This window comes from Dunckerocampus dactyliophorus, chromosome 19 (genome assembly GCF_027744805.1).
Source record: "Dunckerocampus dactyliophorus isolate RoL2022-P2 chromosome 19, RoL_Ddac_1.1, whole genome shotgun sequence".
NCBI classification, from domain to species: domain Eukaryota; kingdom Metazoa; phylum Chordata; class Actinopteri; order Syngnathiformes; family Syngnathidae; genus Dunckerocampus; species Dunckerocampus dactyliophorus.
This window is the reverse complement of record NC_072837.1, coordinates 871,142-894,773: the sequence shown is the minus strand read 5'-3', so window position 1 is coordinate 894,773 and position 23,632 is coordinate 871,142. Positions and strand designations below refer to the sequence as shown.

At 42.9% G+C, this 23,632-nt stretch overlaps 1 protein-coding gene and 1 long non-coding RNA gene across 8 annotated transcripts in view; one reads left to right on the top strand and one right to left on the bottom strand.

Moving 5' to 3' along the window:
* The window catches only part of LOC129172099 (uncharacterized), a 49,502-nt gene that overhangs the window by 15,275 nt on the left and 10,595 nt on the right, over positions 1-23,632 (top strand). The gene's annotated exons all lie outside the window — the stretch shown is intronic.
* Positions 1-23,632, bottom strand: part of eya4 (EYA transcriptional coactivator and phosphatase 4) — a 47,112-nt gene that overhangs the window by 21,602 nt on the left and 1,878 nt on the right. For all 7 annotated transcript variants that reach the window (XR_008566913.1, XM_054761491.1, XM_054761492.1 and 4 more), the window contains exon 2: positions 20,545-20,610. Coding sequence is in view for 6 of the 7 variants with exons in the window: in XM_054761491.1 (XP_054617466.1) it covers positions 20,545-20,577 (33 nt within the window). In the remaining variant the exon portion in view is untranslated. The remainder of the gene's footprint in view (positions 1-20,544; positions 20,611-23,632) is intronic.

Genomic DNA, 23,632 nt, shown 5'->3' with positions numbered 1-23,632 from the left:
AGGTCATCTCACTTGAATTCCAGAACGTCTGTTAGCCGCGGTGGAGGTGAGGTCACTGTTCCTGATGAATAGACTGAAGAATTGGATATGGGTTATGAAAGCCATGAGGGACCTGAAGCATTGAACTCTATTGTGTTATTTGCTGCTTTAAGGAATGTTCACCAAATTCCACTCAGGACAATCAAATCCTATGAGAATAAAACCAGAAGTTGTTTTGCAACGTGCATACAAATTCCTCTTTTCAGTCTTGCTCGGGAAAATCAAAAGTTCAGATGAGAGAAACTTAATCAGCCCCTCATGAAGCGTCTGTCAAAAGAAGCTGGCAGCTCACAGCAGGAAACCCAATGGCAATCTCACGCCGCCATGCTAGCTGTTTTGTTAGCAAGATCACCCACCTTGAACTCGCCAGTTCCACTGGAAGATGGTTTTGTTAGAGACGGGGCCGTGTTTTGCCTGAGACGCCACAGGGAGCTCCAGCTCAGTCTTCCGTTTGCTTTATGCCATCATTTCTATTCTGCTGTGGTACTGCAATTTCTCTGACTAGTGGACTATTTCCAGTCTTATTATTGTATGAATAAAAGGATAAATTCTATTCTGCTGTGTTAATCCGATTTCTATGACTTTTTGGAATAATTCCAGGCTTATTTAGAGTCGTTCGGATTGTTTGTTTTGTGCAAGGTTACCCTTTAGCAGCAATCCTATGGATTACATGACACTTCTCTATAGAACTTTTGGATCGTTTTGCGTCTTTCTGTTTTAGGAGCCGTTGCATTCTTGTCATTGTGTCAGTGATACGCTGCGTGCATGGAACAGTGCCTCTTCCAGTCGTGCCAAAGGACTGGAAGCGTGTGCTCAAACTGGTCAAACGCAGGCACGGCATGATTGGCTGAGTGAGTTACGCCGAACGGCCAGATTCATTTGATCTGGGAAACAATGACGTGTCTACGTCGTGCACATTTGGTGGGTCACTGCCCCACTTGGCCCCAATTAAAGCGGACTGTAACTCCTTGATCATTTGGATCTGCACCAAAATTTCAGGGACCCTTCCTTGGCCCATGCGCCACTCCTCTACAAAGTTCAGTGTTATTCTATTATGTAGTGTTGGCATCATCTTAACTAACTCAAAATCCCGACTTTCTCAACGATGCTGTTCCATTTCAGTCCTGCAGGGGGCGACGATGCACGGTATATTTAAGTGGGTGCCAACAGCTGTTTTGAAATGGCTGACATCTGTCCAACATGTCCACAATATTTCCCTTCAGGGATCAATAAAGCAAAGTAAATCAAACATAAAACACATTTAAAGAACATTTTGGACCCGTGCCACTGTGCTCCATGGTGGGACACCCCCCGCCCCCAAAACCCCAAAAAACACATTGATTGATATACTGTGTGAGGACCCCCGCGTGCACACTTTGCAGGGGCCGTCACACGTGCACGCTGACACGCCTTTTGTGTGCGTGCGTGCGTGCACGGAGGACTACTTGTCAGAACCGATTAAGGGTGTTGCCCAAAGTGCTCAAGCACTTTATTATTAGCCAGGCAGGACCCCTTGTGAGGGGGGGTTGGTGGGTCACCCTCCCCTAAAAAACATCCCTGATGAAATATTTTCACAGCAAGTGGAGAAGGCAAAGCAGGGAGGCGTCCCAAAACACGCCTGGTAAAAACAAAACAAAAAAACTACCAAAAATATGGTAGCAGAGCGTGGGCATATCAGGAGGGGAAACAAGGCGTGCAGTATATTAGAGCACTAAATGACAACTATTGTTGACATTTGCTCCGTTTGAAGTGTCTCTAAGAGGCGCCTCTTTGCCTCCACAACAACATCGTCACGGCTCCTCAAGCGAAACCAACGCCGTTTGTCTTCCAGCGGACCGAGACGCACTCCTCCAGCAACACCGTTGTTGCTTCTTTCTTTTAAAGTTAAATACAATCTCACTTTTACTTTTCTACACTGATGATAACAGTAGAATAACTGATTTGGTATCATCATGATACCAAATACTTGGTATGGTTCATTATATAATCACAGTAGTTTTGTATTATGTACTTGAATAATATGTATTTTTATTTTGTTATCAATAAATCATATTATTTATTCTAATTCATTTTATCAATAAAACAATATGTCGTAATCTTTTCATATTAAAGAATTCATACAAATATTTATTGTAGTTTTATTATTAAATACAATTATAAATAAATACAATTACTATACACAAATTAACAAACAATTTATTTGATCTTTTAATTTTTGAAATATTGCTAAATATCACATTTCACCCAAATATTTGAAATATATCCAATGTAATCTTTTCATGACTACGTATTGTGGACACCACCCTAATTGGAAGTGCACAAAAAGAAATGTAAATATTAGCAAGTGTTCATTTCATAGGTCGATGAAATGGTCCAAAGATTAGAAACAGCTCCGCCACAAACGTAGGCATATTAATACCTACGGCACACAAGCGCAGCCTCCATTTCTGTCTTACACACATTTACCTGTCCCCCGCCTCTCCCCCCCTCGCTCAAAGCACTCCCCATTTGTGTGAGTGGTTATCTTGGCAGAAACCCAATCCCCCTTCCTTTCATGTAAAATACATTGTGCCTTCCCTCCCTCGCCTCGCCCCGCCCGCCCCCCCAGCAGTTGTGCCCCAGCCTGGGGAGGTGTAAAACTATCCCTCTTCTTTATGTCTCCAAAAATGCCCCCCTTTTCAGGTGTACGAGGAAGCTAGAAAAGACCAAGGGACATGGGGAGGAGGAGGGGTTTGGGTGAATGCCCTCCAAAAAACATCCCTCTTTCTTTCTTTTTCTTTCTTTCTTTCTCTCATTGGCTCGCTTTACCCGCCGATGTTCACACGAACGTGGCCAGGAGCGGCTTGCGGCGACACACCTTGGGAATGTCACGGAAACTAGTTTCTACACCCCAGGAAGGAAATCTTTGACCTTTTTGTTGTCTTCAAATTGTCCCAAAGAGATGACAGGAGACCACAATAGAGCTGAAAGGTTACACGTCGAGGACAGAGCAACATCACTACGATACAGTGTGTAGCCACACCATTAGGTACACCTGCACGACATCCCATACAGGAGCTGTATCATAAACGCTTGAAATTAACCAAGGAATGTAAGAAATGTCTCCATTTGTACCATTTTTTAGGGCCCTTGCCATCATTATACAAAAAACACCCCAAATGTTTAACCTTCGTAGGACTCACTAAAATAGTCTTGGACAATACACTCAGCAAAAATATAAACAAGACTTTTTTGCTCCCATTTTTCACAAGCTACACTCATTGTTGTGAGCAGTCGTCATTCCTCCACCCTCAACATGCTGATTAGACAGTATGATTATTGCCTTAGGTTGGCCACAATAAAACGTGCAGTTGAGGGGTGGTGGGGATTTTTTGACATGACATTGTATAACATCCCCATCAGCAGTGTAGTGCAGGGGCGCCCATTATGTCGATCGCGAGCTACCGGTCGATCGCAAAGGTAGTTTGGGTCGACCGCATAAACGTCACTTTGCGGATGTCATATGACATCAGTCAGCTGACACTGATTCGCTCTTGCTCCCCCGTGGCAATGGTGGAAGTCATGTGTCGAACGACATGCAGAGATGCAACTTTATGGCTAAAGTAACTATTGAGGAATGATGTGTCATTATCTTTATTGCCATGTTGAATTGACTTGCCAACGATTAGAACGATATCAACTACTTTGATCACCTGTACACTTTGAATGTGAAATACTAATCATGAGTATTTGGTATAGTAGTTGCAAAGTTTAGCCCTTAGATGTGATATACGTGTTATATGTTTTATAGGAAGAGATAGATCATGTCCACTTACAGCTTGCATGGTACACATGTACCAGGTACATACTGTAAATACATACATACACTAAGTCCCCAACTAACGAACACAATTGGTTCCAGATGACCGTTCTTAAGTCAAATTGTTCTTAATTCAAAACAAAATTAATATTACCAAAGATATGGGTACTACATGTACGTGTATACATATACAGTATACACTGTATGTGTATGTATGTAAATATGAGTTTGGATGCAGTAGTAATATTAAACCAGAATAACTCATGAAAAAAACAATAATAAAAGTGATAATAATAATATAATAATATATTACATATACGTAATGATAAATAATAATACGTAATGATAAATGTTATTTACCTTTGAAGAGGAGTGGTCGAGCATACGTCGTTGTGGAGGAGGAGGCGGCAATATTGGAAAAAAAAAAAAGGACAAATGGTCGTCGTGGTTAGACTCTTCTAAAAGAGGTAGTGTTCTGTGGGTGGTGTAGAATTAAGCAGGCCTATTAACTCTTCATAAACTTTAATCACACGCTCTGTCCGGGTTGTATCATACAGCTAGCTACAATTTAGCTTTCTATTTGTCCTTTACACTCTCTTCCCACCGTCTGCCTCTGTTGGTCCCATTAGCAGTGTCACAGTGCCCTCTACTGGTCAAGCATGTACCAGTATAAATACTGATGGAGCGAATAGAAGGCAAAATAAAATAAAATATAGACCAGTCGGCTTGTGTTCGTATCTACGAGTGTTCACAAGTCGGATGTTTGTAAGTTGGGGACTTAGTGTATTTATAAAGATATATGTTCTATATTTATAGTAGGAGGTAGAGCTTTGGGACTTGCCACCCCTGATGTAGTGCATCAAAGGTGGCTTTGCCCCCACGTCATCCCGTGAGCAGAGTTCTGGTCGGTTTTCTGTGTTGAGGAAAGTAGTTCCGGCTAGTTGTTGTGGTCACTTAAGTAAAGCGTCTTGCTTCTCAAAAGAAAAGAGTAATACATTTGCATCACAAAACAGTTTTCCCACGAAAAAGTCCGACCTCACAATCGATCTGCGTTATTTTCTCTCCGTTTGTATCAATGCACGCTGCCGCCTGCATATGCGTTCCACATTGTTTACAAGCGCGGATTACGGCCTCTGCGACGCGAGACAGTTTTTTGGTGCTTTTTTTACAGCATGTGAATGTGCATTGTGTTCTGCGTCCTGATTGGCTAAGGGACTGTAGACCATTGTCAACCAATCTCTTCCATGCCTTCCTGTGCAGTACAGAATGCATTGGGCTTGCCAAATTGACATAACTGTTGATCGCTAGCAGCGTGACTCTGAAGTGCTGCATGTTTGCAAGTTTTACCCCCAATAACACCCACAATGTCGACGAAACGTTCTTCACAGTCAAAGGCACCTGCGGTCGCACCCAAAAGGCAGAGGAGGATGCGAACCATCACACAAAAAGTTGGACTTCCGGACATGCTGAAGAAAGGTAGAAGTTGCAGCTGTAGGGCGCCATTATGGAATAAATGAATCTTCAGTTTGAGGAGGAGGAAAATGTTTTAACAAGGATACAAAAACGCTACGGTACAGCGGAACGGCGCCAGGACAGTCAGAGGAGTGAAATACGCGTGAGTCACTTAATTTCTTGTGTCCAGCCTCGTCGATCATTAAAATTCAAATGAAGGTTTTAAGTATTTTGAGAGTGTTTAATCAAGAGACAAATGTGAGAGTGTGAATGCCTGTCTGAGAAGCGTGGGGGCTTTTACAGCCTTAAAACATATAGAATCGTTGGAAACAAATCAAGTTGGCTAATTTACACATTTCACTGAGGGGCTAGCCACACGGAGTAAGTATTTTACCATTTCAGCCTCTCATCCACACGGCTTTCAGAGTGAGAAAATCTGACAATGCTGACTCGTCGTTGCCGTGTATACAGGAAATACCAAAATGATGACGTCACCGCCGTCACGTGACTTGAAGTGAGCTTTGCCGACAAACCAACACAATATCGGAATATTTCCACGAACATGACTCACCCCAGTGGACATTCTCCTCATGTTTGGTTGCCTTATACTCCATGATGACTTGCTGAAGTAACTTTCTTTCTTCTTCTATGGTTGCCACGGGTTGTCCACAGCGCCACATGTAGGTGTGCATGTGTCTTACATCCTTTTCCCTCAGTGATTTCTTCCTGTCCGAATGCAACAATTTACTAATCTGGCATAGTATTGATGGGAGTTTTTTTTCAATCCGCCCCCCCCCCCAAAAAAATCTCAGGCACATTCCCGTGAAGACAGGGCCTTATTGTGGGCTATTTTGGGAACCATAAATGAGGGAACACTGCATCTGGGCTGTAGCAACAGAATGTGTCTGAATGGCCCAACATGTTCCACGTTCATGCATTTTATCTTTGCAAAGGCTAAACTGTTCATACAGCTCTTCTGTTGGATCTCACTAGATTGAGAGATTAGTGTCAAAAGCACTATTTTATCTATTTGCACTGTTTACTCATGCGTGGGGAGGAAGCAGACTCTTCACCCCCACCCGATGCCCCGGTGGTCTCCCCACTCAACGCCACTTGGAGCTCCTCGTTGTCTCAGGAGAGTGAGGGAGCGGATCAGCAGACATGATTTAATGCAGCTTTACTCCATGCACACAAATGAAAAGTCACTGATGGATACGTCTGTGTGTGTGTGTGTGCGCGTGTGCTGGTGGTGTGGGGAGGGGGGGAGGGGTATGGCAGTTCTGCACTGTTAATTGTGAAACGTTTGGCCTCGACTGCCCCTCTGCTCAGCTAATCTGATGAGAGTGATTAAAAAAAACACACTGGGAGAAACCTACACCTGTACACGGATGACTAGGCAGACGCAGACAGACACACACACACACACACACACACACACACACACACACACACACACAGTTGGAGAGTCAGACAGTGGGAGAAACATTTGAACAGATTGTGGGTCTAAGTTTCAGAGGACACGATGATGAATGCCTCCATTGTTTTCATTGGTTTTGCATCAATGTAGGCTGGTTAGACGACACACAACTATCACGGCTGCCGCTGCTGATATCATTGAGCTGATACTGAAACATGTAGGAGTGGTCTTATTCTTTGCAACTGTTACACACAGACACTTTCATAGCAAAGCAATGTAACACGCTACAAGCTACAGAATATGCTACAACGTGTGTAAACAAGTTATGACCGTATATGCACAAATGAAGGAAAATGAAAATGGCCCTAGGTTACCGCCCATTCTCCTTATGTCACCCGACAAAGTCACGCGCAATTGCTAACTTCCGTTTTGGCCATGTCAACAACCGCTCACGTCGACGTCAGTCAGTCCGAGGGGCGTCGACTCCAATGGGTTGCGCTGTATAAGATGCAAATCACTGTTTGAAACTGAACAGGTCATGGACCTCAAACAAACTCAGTTATTTGAAACTTTATTTCTGTACAAACAACCTGCTTGTCTTATTCCTGGGCAACAGTCTAGCCTCGGATGTGGTGGATAGAGGCGTAAGAACAAGAGACAGAACCATAAGAAGCATCCATACGGGAAGCTGACAGTGGACTGGAACACACAACCTCTCCTTCTCTTTGCTGCTGTTGGGAACCTGTGGAAACACAACACCAGTCTTTTTGCATTGCCCCCCTCCGACAAACTCAGCCCCTTTCCCCCTTTCCCTGACCACAGCCAGTGCAGGTCCACCCAAGTCCCCCCCCAAAATCTACCAAAACCAAACCCTGTGTCCCTAAACATCTCAATACCAAGTCAATGAACACACAACAAATGATGTCCACTTCAGTAAGAAATGGTACAAGAAGCTACAGTATGCTAACTATACCCATGAGTAGGTGTGGGCCGGTTACCGGTTTCAAGGTCGGTATGACAAAGTCAGAGAGAAAGTGGAGGTCCAGTGCGGCCACTGTGTGGAAATACTTTGTCATGTCCTGTGTTGTTCCTCACAGTTGGAACTGGCTTTGGGCTTCCATGTGCTGAAACCACAGCCACAGCACGACGTACGTTTACATGCAGTCAAATAACCCGATCATAATCACAATATTAGCAAGAACCCGGTTGCACACGCCCATGTGAACACCAGTAACCTGGAGGAAACAAGCCACCTGGTCAGTGTGGTGAAAGACAGGAACATTACTGTAGGTTTTGATAGACGGTAGAACGTACCGCCATGACCTAATCTATCAGAAGTTCTACGATGCAGGGTTTGTACACACGCACCTTCATCCAAAGTGTCCGGGGGGTTCTGGTGGAAACGAGTAGCATGGACATGGATGGCAGAGCTCCATTTCCTATTTCTTTACGTTCTCGCCTTCCATTAACAAAGAAAGTGAGACAGAGTAGTGTCAAGTACTGGTGGTGGGTCAGTACCAGCACCAAAGCGCAAACAAAGGCGACTGCTACCGGCACCGTGCTGACAGGAAGAAGAAACGGAACAAAACGTTTTCTGTGCGTAGAGACATTGTCTGTGCATTTTGGGGGTTTTTTTCACATCACGTGTGTAAACGGGTTATTCCAAACGTTTCAGAAACCGGAACATTGACCTTAACCCGAACGCTGAATGCATGTAAACGCAGTGAGTGATAGCACAGGCGTTGTTACGTATTGCTCGCGTGGAGGGTCACCAAATGTGGAGATGAGACGTGGTACGTGGTATAAAGCCTTCATTCTCCACTGAACAACAAGCAACAACTTCTCAGTGGCTAACAATCACATGACACGGAAACGGACGTCTGTGGAAAAAAACCTGCCGCTATGAAATTATAAATAAAAAAGGGACATTAAGAGAAATTGATTGCATTTACTCACATTTTGCTTTGTTTTTTACTCCGAAAATATCTAGTGTTGTGCTTTGAGTCGCAGGATTGATTTAGAAAGAATTCACTTAGTTTTGTATTTATTTTAATACATACGTTCCACTTTCATTGTGTTGTATTATATGGTTTAAAAACATTTTTTAGAGCTGTAAGTATAATACCGTCAAACGGTTTGGCCAAGGTTACCATACCGGCCCACGCCTACTGATGACAGCTGGACTAAATCCTGTGACACATGCACGTCACTGTGTCTGCACGTGCACAATATTAGAATAAGAGTAGGAATCTGCTGCCCAACGGTTAGTTGGCGCCATGTTCTGCAGTGAAGTGGCAGTGTGGTGTTGGCTGTGTGGTTGGACCGTGGTGGTGTACCTAATGTTGTGGCTTGAGCTGTGAGCTGTGAGGCGTGTCATAAAATGTGTCATCAAGGTCTTGTGTGTGTCTTTATGTGCCTGCGGCTGGAGAGGTGATTCCATTGTCACAGCAGCAATCTGATACAGAGCGGGGGGTGAAGGGACAGACACTGGAGGGGAGTGGGCTCTTCTCATGGGATGGCTGGAACCCACTACCCTGGGGGGGCCCCCTCATACCTGGCCTCTGCCTACCTGTTGTTCCTCTACTACGGTCTCAAAGAGCTGACCCGTTTTTTTGGTGTTTTTTTTTTACTTTCCGTCCTTCCTTCCTTCCTTCCTTCCTTCTCCCCTTTCACACTTACTCACATCCTCCCCTTCCTCCTTGACCTTCTTTTTTCTTTTTCTTTTTTACACATGTGGTATTTTGAGTGATTTTATGAGGAAGATGATATGAAGTGTTTTTTTTAACAGCTTGGTATGACAGAACAGCTTGCGCCGCCTGCTCGCTGGCTGGCGGCCTGTCGGCTATATTGAATCTTGGCTTAGAGCAGATGGTGTGTGTGTGTGCGTGTGTGTGTGCGAGAGAAAGAGCCAGCGCATCTATCTGTCTCCTGTCACCCACCCGTTAAATGATGTCTTTTTCTTAAAAAGGCCATCTACCTTATGTTGTGGCGCTGGCACATGCTGGTGATGTCACAAGCCGCATTATTTAACAGGCAGCTGGGATGGGCCATTCATCATTTAATTAAAAGCATCTGAAAAGGAGCTGAGGCCTAATGACATTAGCTTTAATTATTAACGATGATGATGCTGCCGCCACTGCTGCTGCTGTGGAGACTGTGGGCGTTCTCGGACTTTCATGTGCAATTTTGTTTTTCCTCCCTCAAGAAGGTCTTGTTTTCATCTCGGCTTGCTTCCTTAACCGATTTCTGCAACGGTTTTGGAACGTGGGCTTTACAGGAAGTAACCACTTTTTTTTTTTTGGGCAACTCTGGATAAATTCACTGTTTTTGCCCCCCTTTTGTTAGCATTGCAAAGCTTTAATTTCTCAGTGAGTAATGCATACATGTAAATCTATGCATCCACTTCCAACTGATTTACTAATGTATTTTCAATACTTCACATATAATTCCGTGTTACGTGATGCACGTAAACAACTCCACTAGTGTCAAAACAACATAGATGTCAAAGAATAATAATATAAGTAGCTATGCTTTCACTGCCATTTAGAATTATCACGAGTGTGTTTGTTTGTCCGCCGTGTGTGTGTTGTTTGGGTACGTGTCATCAATCTGTGTATTCCAATATCTTTGACAGCGTGTAGCCAACCTGTGTACACTAAAGTGACATCGGCAGATAGCCCATCCATAGCCCAATCGTATTTAAAGAGGCACGATTCTCATCTGGACATATCTGATGCCATTTTTTTTGTCTTTACGTTGCCATGACCCATGTTTGACTTCTACTACATGCAAACAAAAAAACCCAACTTCAACGAAATCAATTCAAGTGGGTGTTGATCCAAATTGGAACTGGTATTCCTCAGCTGAACTATGGCAGGTAAAATCTAGTGTTGTTGTGCATCCGTTGTTAGGAAATTGGTCGCACATAGGGATGAGCATAATAATCAATTCTGGTGACGTTGATTGCAGTCGTCCCTCGCCACATCGTACTTCTATTTTCACCACTTCACTCGATCATGGTTTTTCAAAATATATTCATTAATAAATCTGCTTTTTTGTTGTTCATTACGGTCAATCACAATTATCACTAGTAAAATATGCATTTTTAGGCAAATGTTACGTATTTTTGTCCTAAATGAAGCATTTTCAAGCATAGAAATGGCTAAATAAACAAAAAGTCGTCCCTCGCTCCCTTGTGTTTTTTCAAAAGTTACTTAATGAATAAATGGCTACCACCGCAGGAAGAACTGTCCAGAAACTGGAACAACAACAAGAAACTTTCCTATTGCTAACATGTGCGGGTCTATATTAAGTAATTATTTTCTATTACTATGTGTATTATATTCAGTAATATGAGTGTTTTCATGTCAAGAGGGCTCTAATGTTAAAAAACGTATTTAGAAGGTCATAAACAGGTTTTCGATCGTCTAACTACTTATATATTTCATTTATTCCACTTATCACAGTCGGGTCTAGAACCAATTACCTGCAATAAACGAGGGATTACTGTCAGGAAGTGCACTACTTGGCTGCAACCAGCAGAGGCGCTGTTGATTCAGTCTTATCACATTTGTAGTCTAAATAAGGCGACGTGACGCCAACGATGAGAAGTAGCATGCAACACTGGCATGAAAACAGGAGCTCAGAACATTCAAGGAGGCATTCTCCCATCCCAGGTTTAAATAATCATTACGGCCCAGAATGCTGATGATGCAAAAATGCCAACATTTGCCACTGCACCTGGGGTCACAGTAAACTGGCCTCAGCATCCGCTCCGATGCCTCTGTGGGTCTACGCTGCAAAGGCAGTCATCCCATCTCCCAGCAGAGGAGCAGAGGAAGTTCTCGCTGCAGGCAAGTCAGTCTCCCAATTGTTGCAAGTTTCCCAGCAAAACAAAGAAGCATGCTAAAGATGAACTTCCAGCCAAGTTTAACGAAAGGTCAGCTGGATTCAAATGTTCACCGTCCGATCGTGAGGGCGGTCTTGAAAAGTATTTGAGAAGTAATCAATAAAGACACGAACGAGACAGTCTCCACTCGCATGACCTCAGCCGTCCCACGCCGCTGCGAGCATATGCGTAAAGCAGAGAGGCCAAAACACCGAGACGCACTCAGCAGACACTCAAGTGCAAATATCATGCGGTTTCCTGTCTGGTGCGTTTCTCTAGAAAGCCCACGCTGCTTTCTTCAGCCTTCTTTAGATGGATTCTCCAGCCTGTTTGGCCACTTTGTAGACTTGGCTTGACGCTCCACCGTGACCCGCTGACCTCACACCTCTGTGGCGTCTCCGAAAGCGCCAAGCTAATTATCATGTTACATCTTTTTCTTTCCTGTTACCCCCAAAACGAAGTGAGGGACCGACAAAGTTGGTTTTTATGGTGTGTTTTGCTGTGACCTCACACAGTCCCCACTGGGGGGAGGATAGTCTATCTTTTCAACAGAACTGGGCTAACCTTTCCTTCTAGGCTTTTCCAGTCTCAGGAGGTTCTCTAGCGCGGCGGGGAGGCATCAAGAAGCAGACAAACCAAAACCAAATTTCTCTATGGGCTGACGACAAAGGCTGCCTTGATGGATTCTTGACAACTTGGGGAAAAGTTGATGCAATGAGCAAGAATAAACACTTCATTCGTAATTAAATACATTTCCTTGGTTACTTGATTTGGATTCTATGGCACTTTCTATGGCAGCCCGTTTAGGCAGCAGACGCACAACAAAAATAGGCCTTTGACTAAATTTCCTTCTGTAATTGTTCCCTTTTTCAATGATTTTTGTAAAGGGATGGGAGTATCAGCTCCAAATCTTGTGGCGTCATGTTGTATAAACTTCTTTAGGCAACAAACTAGTTGAAAGTGAATCAACAGTGCCTCTGCTGGTTGCAGCAAAGTAGTGCACTCCATTTTTCAATGAAAGACAAACTGGGCCGATGTCGTCACAATAAATTAAGTGATTACTATACCCATTCCTCATCGTCTTTATCGTGGTTATTTGGTTTCAATATTATTAATAATATTATTATTAATTCAATATTAATTCAATATTAATGCACAGAATATTTGAGCAATTAGAGCAAAGAAAACCTGTTTCTGACTTTCTAAATAAGGGATTTAACACAATTAGAGGCCTGTAGACATGAAATAACACCCCATTGGTCACGCTTACACTCCTATTACTTGTTTACATCACATTGGGCAGGCTACAGGATCACTGCAGGGACATAAGCAATGGCTGCCTAGCGAGCTAACTAGTTAGCCTCTCCAACGGACTTATTGTAAACATGATCAGCTGATGAACAGCCTATTTCACTTTCATGCTTGTTTGCAAAAAATTTGCTTCCCTGAAGCTCTACTTAGCACATCCTTGTCCATTCATTTTTCAACTGCTATTACCATTTTGATGGGGAGTGTTTATCGTTATTGGAAGAGGCTGCAATCGGGATATCGCCCATCCTATCCCTTGATCTGCAGCAAGAATGTAAACCATGCGTGAACCTGCTAACTGTTTGAACATAACCTTTCTGCAGATGCAATGTGTCACAGCTGAATAAGGAATAAAAGCATGAAATGTACCCAAGACTGCACAGAGGCCGACTGCCAGCTGTCAACTAAACATAAATCTTACAAGAATCACCGTATCCGAGGCTGAAACTGAAGCGCACCTCTGTGCCACGACCGGGATGCCAGTCCACTCGAGGGATGCGGGGGCTTTTCGCTGCTGCACTCCTGTCAAGTGCCAGCACGCCTTGTCGTCGGGCAGATGGTGACGGCAATTCTCGGGCTCGCATTTAGCTACCGCCGCTACATGTATGTGTGTTTGTGTGAGCGAGACTGTATGGGGCTGTCAGGGTGAAAGGGGTGCAACCTGACCCCCCTCGCCTCTTCTAACTTGGTCCGTGCACGCTAACTGGGACAGCTGCCATACGCTCGGAGACTCTACCCACAGTGTGCCACAGGAAGACGGCTACCCCTAAAAGAACCTTCCCTTATACGCATGAAGGGATGAATATAACAGTGGAGGAAAAACAGGAGACGTTTTTGCGGGATGACAGCAATCTCTGTCCACATTGACCTGCAAATATATTTTAATATGCATGCCGGGCCACTCGTGGGTGACGTTATTAGCACAAACACAGCAAAAGCCCAGTAGACCACAAAGACGTGATGCATTTGCACATTTACAGGCTACCACTCTGAGTATTCAAATAAAAACATCCAAATGAAAGACTCCTTAGAGACCCATTCTTTTAAATGGTTGCATTTTGTACTAAGGAAGATGGAAAATGAAAGTAGACAGAGTCTAAGTAGCAGTTGTGGGGGCCAAACCTTTCCCAGTGAGGGACGCATACGGTAAAATCAAAGGATACGGGGGCCACTTGGATATTTGATACTTTGTGTGTACAGTATGTATACATGCTAACAAGACAAAGCAGCCTGCATCTAAGCTTTGTGTTATAGGTGACAAAGTGTATCATTACTACTGTGTGAACTTTTTCTACACTTTTCATTTTCCATTTTCACTGTTGTTGTTTTTCAATTTTACAAATATTTCAACTTTCTTCTGGTAATTTTTTTCCTAACATTGAGATGTTATTCCCCTAACATAGTGCCCCTTCTTTCATAATATAACAATTTTTTGCCTCTTCTCCCAGTATTTTTCCATCAGTTATATGTAGGCATTGTGCTTTGTGTGTGCATGTGTGTGTGAGTGTGTGTGTATTGTAAAGGCTTCTATGAGAAGCTATTAGACTGAATCTTAAAGTGTAATAATAATAATAATAATAATAATAATGCACAATAATTATCGAGCCAGCGCTTGTTGAATTCTGCTTCACAATGGTAGGAAGAGCCGATGTCGAAGGCTCAAAAAGCGACGTTGCTATGAACACTTGGCCGCCACAAGCCAGTAATTCCTGTGGTGACTTCTCTCACACCTCCTGCTTGAAACCCAAAAAGTCACAAAGACCGTGAGGCCTCGCTTTCACGGTCTGTACTCATACTGAAAATCAAGATCAAGCGAGTTTTTGCCCTTCTGCTTCATCCGATATCCAATTTCATTCAAAAATAACCAATGAGGCGAGATTAGCCGTACTGTGCGAGTGAGCAAATCAAGTACTCCTTTTTTTCCTCTTGCCTGTGACGTTAACGGCCTGTCGTAACTTCCACTGAGCTCACCTGTAAACAAACATTCACTGTCAGAGGAAGACATTTTGAGTGCTGGTTGTACCAAATGCTCCACACAAAAGCACACACAAAAAAAATTTAATCAGCCACCAGAAACGCAGGCATCACTACGACGTCTGTAGCTTGTTGCACTGCGGCATTTAAAAAGTGCAAAAGGTTTGCCCGAGACCTCCGTGGCGTTACACCGGCTGCTTGGAGCATGTGCCCAAATACAGTGCACCTTGCTGGGCCACGCCAGGTGGCTCCTCCCCCTCTATACTCTGGTTCTCCTGATAGTAGTGATGTGGTCGTAGTAATGTCATCATATTTGATTAGAACAAATCAACAAGTACAGTTGGTCAAATCTTAATTTGTTCCAGTCTTTCCACTCCCAGGTGTGCACAAACTACAGTGAAATCTAAACTTTAAAAAGTAGATGTAAAAAAGTAATAGGTATCTTATCAGTCTTGAGAAAAGATATGGTGCTTGTCTAATTAGTAGTAGCTAACAAGCTCTTAAACAATTAGTTGACTTTTATGCACATTTCTAGTCCATTTTCAGTAAAGCAGCCCCTAAAAACCTTACGATGCTCCCTGGCCCATTAATAACTACTTCAACTCAAGGCTGAAGAGGCGTTGAGGGACTGTATACAGTACCGGTCAAAATGTTAGCCACACCTCATTGAAGAACATGCACGTACAGTATGTGCCTATGGCTTGTAGCAAATGCAGATGCTAAATCAGGCCCCTAATCCTGTCAAACTCGTAGTCGACACGCAGTCCACGTCATTATGAAGCATCACTTGGAATAAAAAAAAAAAAAAAGAAAAAACATAACACCATTTCGCCTCAGCTAAACAAGTACGTGACAACAGGTGGAGTGGGACAGTTAAACAGGCTAAAAGTAGCATTAGCAAGCACTCTTGGCTTCGACCCAATGCTCTTTCCAGCACCATCCTCCACCCCCGCCCCTCCCCCATCCCCCCAGACGGCAGGTTGGACCGCTTCGGACCGCAACGCAGATGCCGCGGCGTGGTGGTTCTGTGGTTGGTGGGAAACGGGCGGTAGGGAGAGGAGGAAGTGGAACGGGGACAGGAGACTTTGAAGGGTAGCAGCAAGAGGGACAAGTGGGGGGAACGTCGGGATCGGGTATCAACAGACAACTCCCCGAAACTGAGTGTGTCAACCAAGACACGCCTTATTCAATGAACAAATTAGCTACTATTAGTTGGAATAGTTAACGTTTACTTCGTGTTTGCTAAAGACGACATTCCCAGTTTGTAAAAAGAAAAAAAAAACAAAAACACAAAATGGCAGCTAAAATGCGGAAAGGACACAACATGTTTACTGAAAGCCGATACTGTCATATGATAAGTACACATTGTTCATTTAGCGAACGCTTCCTCTGGCCTTGCTTAACATTTCCACAATGCAGACCAGGTTTTTTTTGTTGCCTCCCTGCCCTCAAGCAACCTGCAAACAATTTTGACCCACCCATTTACATCACTGCCAATAAACCTAATACCAGAGGAAACGCCCCTTCATTTGGAAAATACAACAAAAGTCTTTGTAGAAATGTTCCCAAATATTATTACAGGACCATCTACACCAGAAGTTCTCAAGTGGTGTCATCATACAGTATATTTAGGATATTTACATATGGAAAGTCCTCCTGGCAGGACTATGGTGCCCAATTAGACAATGACATAGAAACAGAAGTTAAGAACATTAAAAAACATCTTCTGAAAGAATAATTTTTTAAACATATTTTTGTTAGCAAGCCTTTTTATTATACGCTCCCATTCAAAATGTTAATACCAGTTGAAAAATTGCAAGAAGTGACATTTTATTGTTGGCTCTTAAGTAGAGCTTCACAATGTAGAAGGAAGAAATGGCAGTGAGCCGAACAATTGATGATATGATCTTCATCAGCTGATCAAACGCTGAACACCACAGCCTTTAAAAGGCAAAATGTTGGCAAACATGTGGATTGAATGTGATGCAGTGTCAGGTATTCACACTGTCATCCTCTCTTGATGGCAAAGGCAAACAAGCTTTCTCTCTTTGAAGGTGCTGGGATTGCTGAGCTGCACAAGCAAGCCCTCTCACTCGCAGAGTACCATTGCTGCTGAGGTTGGACGCAGTAAGATGCTCATTTCAAACTTCTTCACACGTCCTGAGACTCATGGAACAAAAAAGGCAAGGGGTAGACCTCAAGAAATGAGCAGGTGGATCCCATTGGCTGTCCATCGAGACACAGGACCATCCTCAACCCTTATGAAGGTTGTTACTGGCGCCGAGTGTGGTCCAATAACCATCAGACACCATCTGTTAGAGAAGGATTTTCAGAAGAAAAACTTCTTCAAGAGGCTTGTCTCCTTCAATGCCACAAAATTACCCGTTTGGAATTTGCCGGAGAGCAGCAAACATGGGACATTGAAAGGTGGAAGAAAGTTTTATTCTCACTTGGCGGTGCTGATGGCTTCCAACGTTACTGGCATGACAAGAAGATCCCACCTGAGATGTTTTCCACACGGCACAGTGAAGGGGGCGCCATCATGATCCTTCAATGGAACAATGGAGCTCTAGGTGGTGCATGGGCGTCAAACGGCAGCCGGCTTGTGGAGATGTCACAGGGGGCACCCCTCATGACTGAAGGCCCTCGTCTGTGTGATGACTTTTTCAACATGACAACGCTGCACTTCACAAAGGACTTCATCCAGAGGAATACGCTCACTCATTTGGACCATCCTGCGTGTTCCCGTCATCTAAATACAATAGAGAACATGTGGGGATGGATTTACAAAAATGGATATCAGTTCCAGACAGTGGATGCCCTCCGTGAAGTCATGTTCACCACCTGGAGCAACATTCCCACTGTCTCACTCCCATTTCTTCTGTCTGCATTTTGCAGCTCTACTTAGAACATCTGTAAGATCCAACGCTGCAAAATGTACATTCTTGCTATTTCTCAACTGTTCTTTACAATTTTGATCAGAAGTGTATCTTCTCAAAGGACAATACTATACAAACAACACTTGAATATACCTTTAGTGTACAGCACCACACAACCATGATTGTCTAAATAGCTGGCAGCACAAGATCATTCTCCTCACAGTGAGCGTGTCCAAATTGTGTCCTCGGTGTTACTATTTAGTTTGAGCAACGGTGCTTTCCATCACCACCTTAATCCCTTTGGGCATGGAATTGACCAGAGCTGCACTATTAGTGGAATCCCTCTTCCACTCCTCCACCATGACATCACTGGTGGAGCTCGTGCTTCCTTCCTTCCTTCCTTTCTTCCTTCCTTGAGGATACTCCACAGGTTCTCAATCAGGTTCAGGTCTGGAGGAGACATACTTGGCCACTCCATCACCTTCAGCTTCCCCAGCAAGGCACTTGATCCTCTTGGACGTGTGTTTGGGCTAGGCTGGAAAGCTGCCATGAGGCTGAATTTCTGCTTGAGAATGTCACGGTACATGTTGGAACTCATGTTTCCCCTCAATGAGCCGCAGCTCCCCCAGTGCCGGCAGCACTCGTGCACCCCCAGACCATTACGTTACCCCCTCCATGTTCGACTAGACCAGTGGTTCTCAGTTATTGTCTGATGATATCTACAGTATGTATTTATCTGTACCGTACAGAAGGAACTCCAAGCTGACAGCAACGCAACAAAATGGAGAGCAGTGACGCATACAAGCGGATTCAAGAGTCAAATGGCATGCTGAGTAAGACAAATTTACACATGTTGGCAGGTCTGCACTAATATCGAAAGTCCTCCCTGCCTCCCACGCCCCACTGACTGGTCCCCCCCGGGGGCCCGTCCCACTTTTTAAGAAGCACTGGAGTAGACACAATTACGTTGCACTCACTTTGTTGCCAGCTACAGTGTTTATACAACGCTGGCTGATCAGTACAAGCTGTACACTGACTACTCTGAAGTTGACTTTCGCTAGAGAAGGTATACACTGACAAAGGGGGCGTCCTCACTTTTGTAGAATCTGTGCATGACATCAGCACCGCGTCCTCATTTTGCTTATTTAAAGATCGCAGCGTGTATTGTTGGGAAAATGATTTTGGCGGCGACCGAGGCCCGCATCGCATTTCAAAGTCGTTAGTCAGCCACCAGAACAGGTGTAATTTCATCTCCTCCTGCATCAAGCCTCGTCCTCCCCTCCACCCTGACCCGCCAGCCTCCACTGTAATAACAGTGCAAAGCGGGACAAAACCCATGAAATGTGTTGTTTTCCTTCTTTCCCCCCCCCCGATGTCGTTCCACTAGACGCGAGTCGTATGGATTACAGGCCGACCACGGTAGACCGCTGTCACTCACATTTACAGTAGGCAAGGAAGAAATGAATGGGTCTTGTCTTGCATTGTGCCACTATGAAATATTCATGGCCATATATTCCTCACTTACTTCACCTGCTTTAAATAGGCCAGTGACATCATTTTTGATGGGAATTTGAGACATATTGATTTATTGTTGGAAATGAGATCTCAGAGGGAGCGCAGCGATGTCAACTGTTGATACGTAACACTAACTTGCATTACTTTTTCCTACAAAATAAGGCGCTTTTTTGCGTATGGTTTTTCACTAACTTCTATCTTGTAATATTCTTGAAAAAAAACTGTATTTGAATACAGTGTTTCCTCGTTTATCATGGGAGATAGGTTCTCAAAATAGCCCGCAATAAGTGATATCCGAAGTAGCCAACTTTGTTTGTTTCCAATGATTCTATATGTTTTAAGGCTGTAAAAGTCCTCACTGGACACTTGATACACTTTTCTCAGACAGACATGAACATTTTGTCACACTTGAAACACTCCCAAAGTTCAAATTTCCTTTTAATGTTCAACCTACGAGGTAGGGCACAAGAAAGGATGAAGTGACTCACACATATTTCACTCCTCTGACCGTGCCTCTCCGTCCTGGTGCCGTTCCGCTGTACTGTAGCGTTTTTGTATCCTTGTTAAAACATGTTGCTCCTGTCTTCATATTTTCCTCCTCGAACCGAAGATTCATTTATTTCGTAATGGTGCCTTACAGCCGCAACTTCTACCTTTCTTCAGCATGTCCGGAAGTCCAACTTTTTGTGCGATGGTCTGCTTCCTCTGCCTTTTGGGTGCAGAACGTTTCGTCGACATTGTGGGTTTTGTTGGGGAGAAAACTTGCAAAGATGCAGTGTTCAGAGTCACATGGTTAGCTTCTTCTTCTATTGCTTACTGGCAGTTAGCAAGCAGCTCACACGGTTGGCTAGTTTGCTAGCGATGACCACAACAGGAGACCAATTGACCAGGGTCTACAGCCAATCAGGACGCAGAAGACAATGGGCGGTGCAGACAGAAGAGAGACAATAGAGACACCGCCACCTCGTGCCAAAGCACAGAACTATAACACTCAACCTCCCACAATGCAATTCTTCTTAAAGGGCCAGGCTTGGCCTGTAACAGCATTGCATATACTTGAAAAAAAAAAAAGAAGCAGTACAGTGAGTCCGTGCAGGTGACCCGTGATGGGGCGAGGGAATATTATCAGTTTTTTTCTAATAACTAATTGTATTTAACTAATTATTTAATTCCACTTCCTATAATCACACTTTTTAAATGTATATTCTAAACAACGTACATGTAATACACATAAATAAAAGGAAAATGAACATGAGGTGAATATTTGACTCACCATTTGCTGGTTGAGGTCCTGTGAAGCCTCCATTACCTTTTGGGTTGTGATCCTCACACACTTCAGCTGCAAAAAAAAAAAAAAAAAAAAGTGACAAATGTGCACAAGTGTACACATTGTTGCATTATTTACTTGCACTGGTGTCCAACTTTATTGCTAAATGATCACTTCTAACGATTAGATAATAGTAATTATGCCCAATGTGCTTGAAGCCCGCCATAACACTTATCTCTGCGTTTGTGCGTGTGTGTGTGTGTGTTGATGTGTCACACCGTGTGTTTATGTGTGAGCAACAAGAGACGGGAGGGAGGGAGGCCGGTGGTGGTGGTGGCGGCGGCGGCGGCGGCGGCGGCAGGCAGCGGCATATCGTCTTCAGCCGAGGGCCAAGCGGAGAGATAATTGCAGAAGTAAATATCAACAATGAAAAGGGAGACGTGTAAATGATACGCGCGCTTGGCCGCAGACGCACTCGACAAGACGAGAACACTGACCCTGTTTTTGTTTGTGCGTCGGCGACGGATTGTGACGTGATTGTGTGGACGAGGTGAGACTGATAAGATATGATGTCACGATTTTAAAAAAACACAGCGCCTGGGTTGAGTCAACTGACCCTGCAGCCCTCCTCCTGTAGTCCAGTACTGAGCCTTTTGACACTTTAGGGCCACCGTAGTTTGCTTGTGTGTTCAACAACACAGGAGGTGAAAACCATACGAACATGATTTATTCAAATCTCTTAAATCAATTTTCTTTATTTTACATTTGGAATATTTTGTATTCATTACATTTATTTTTAAACTATTTTTATTCTATTGTCATATACAGTATATTTTAAATATTTCTTGTGTCTTGTCCTGCTAAAGGTTGAAATAAAAAATAGCGACAAAATGATTTATTATTTTTTATGAATCCCTCTTAACACAAAGTTCTTTTGTAATTCAATTTATACAATTTATTTTGTATTTATTAAGTGTCTTTTTAAACAAGTGTCTTGTGTTGTTTCCTGCTAAGGGTAAAAATAAAAAATAGTGACGATACTAATTTATTATTATTTTATGAATCCCTCTTAGCACAATTTGTCTTTAATAAATTGGTATTTATTTTTTGTGTCAGCTTTTTTGTGTCATTTCCTACTAAAAACAACAAAAATAGTGATTTATTTTTTAAATGAATAATTCTTAAGACAACTTTTATTTTGTATTTATTTTCTTACATGAAAAATTTGAAAAATGTGACATTTAATCAACTTTGTGTCATTTTCAGCTAAGAAAAAACACATTTAACTCATTTAAAATAAAACTTTTGTCAGGTTATGAATCATTTTGCTCTTTAACTGTACATATATATAATGCAAATATTGGAGAAGGGAAAAAATGATGTGCTGGTGCCACAATTGAAGATGTCATGGCTGGTTACCTCCATGACAGACAGGGACTCTTCAGCAGCTAGGGGAGGTATCATTAGTGGGGTTTTTAAATGAATGATGACAACTAATACTACTATTACCACTATTGTCACCGTTGGATTCAACAGACCATTGTACATACCCTATAGCGTGTACGTATATATATTATGATAGTCATTGACTTATTGATTTAGTAGCCTTTTATTGCCTCCTGAAGCACCACAAGTCATTTCATTGACTTGGATAAATATGAATGCTTGTTTTCCGGCTCGATAAAAATCACACTCAGTGGCGTCCTTTTAATTTTTCATAGCTGCTGCTCCTGAAACCCAAGACAATAATGTGTCCCTCAGGTGAATTGATTTGTCCTCCACCAGCACCTCTACTGTAGTAGTATCCACCTCTCACCTGCTCCTTTCTGCCAACTAGACAGTACATCTGCATACAATGAACTTTGCTACAACATATGCATGCATTTAAAGTACTTTTTACTGCGTCATAACCTTGCATTTGCGACTGTAAATTCATCTGGTGCCTCACGTCGTCCCTTAGAGGACCCGGAGGCCACCTGACACTGAGCAGTGAATCGATGATGCCTGCCATTTCCTCCAGAGTCCCACAAGAGAGAATTCTATTTCTTACAGTAGAAGAAACGCTGATTGGGGCGTGGGGGGCCGTGGGGTGATCACTACACGCTGCAAAGACGGCAAAGGCAGGAATATGTTGAACAAACCGCAGAGTGAGGTTGCGGTGAAAAGGTACATGTTTATGTGACTCCTCCTTTTAAAAAAGCTCATGTCGTAACATTGCTCATTTGTACAGTCGTTATACATTTATAGCTCCTTCCCACATCACTTTCACTATTACTTCATTCCACATGTCTGAAAAGGAGTAGGTAGAGCAGACCTTAGCTAATCTTACCCCTCCCCTGTGTCTCTTCAATTACCACAAGTCTTTTAGTTCATCTTCAAACATTTTTAGTCACACTGGTCTGAGATGACGTGCTGCTGCAGGCAAATACTGAGACATAACGAATACAATTATGTACATTTATTTATACATACTGTATACCCCTACTGAATTCCAAAAAAGTTAATACAGTATACCGTAAATATGTATTTATCGAAGAAAGAATTGAATTCAAATAATAATCATCTATTTTTATTTACACCAGTGGAGCTGATTTGCTGCTGCAGGTAAATACTGTACTTGCAATATAAATGAATACATTGAGCTAGTTAATGCAATCAAGTCAGAGCTGTCAAATGTTTGATATTACATTTTCTTGGCCTGGCAAGAAGCGGGAGCTCTTTGACTTGCTTTGTGCCATTTAACATTTTTTTATTGTTAAATACCACTATTTGAAATATAATAGAATATAAATATTGCATATGTTTTGTGGAAATCTGAAATGTTAATCCTATTTATTAACATTTATATTGACTTATGAAAAAGAACATTTGAATAAAATGCCTTATTTCAGCGTCAAATAATGTGTTCACTTGAAAAATAAGTCCTGATTTTCCTTCCCTCCCTGCACTCCACGTGAAGTACACCTGCACTGCGGCATTACATCTCATAACAATCCAAATGTGCCTTTTTAGAAACTTGTTTATTATTATTATTATTATTATAACAATTGCACTGCATCATTCTTTTAGCTGCTGTATAGAAGAGGGTCAAACT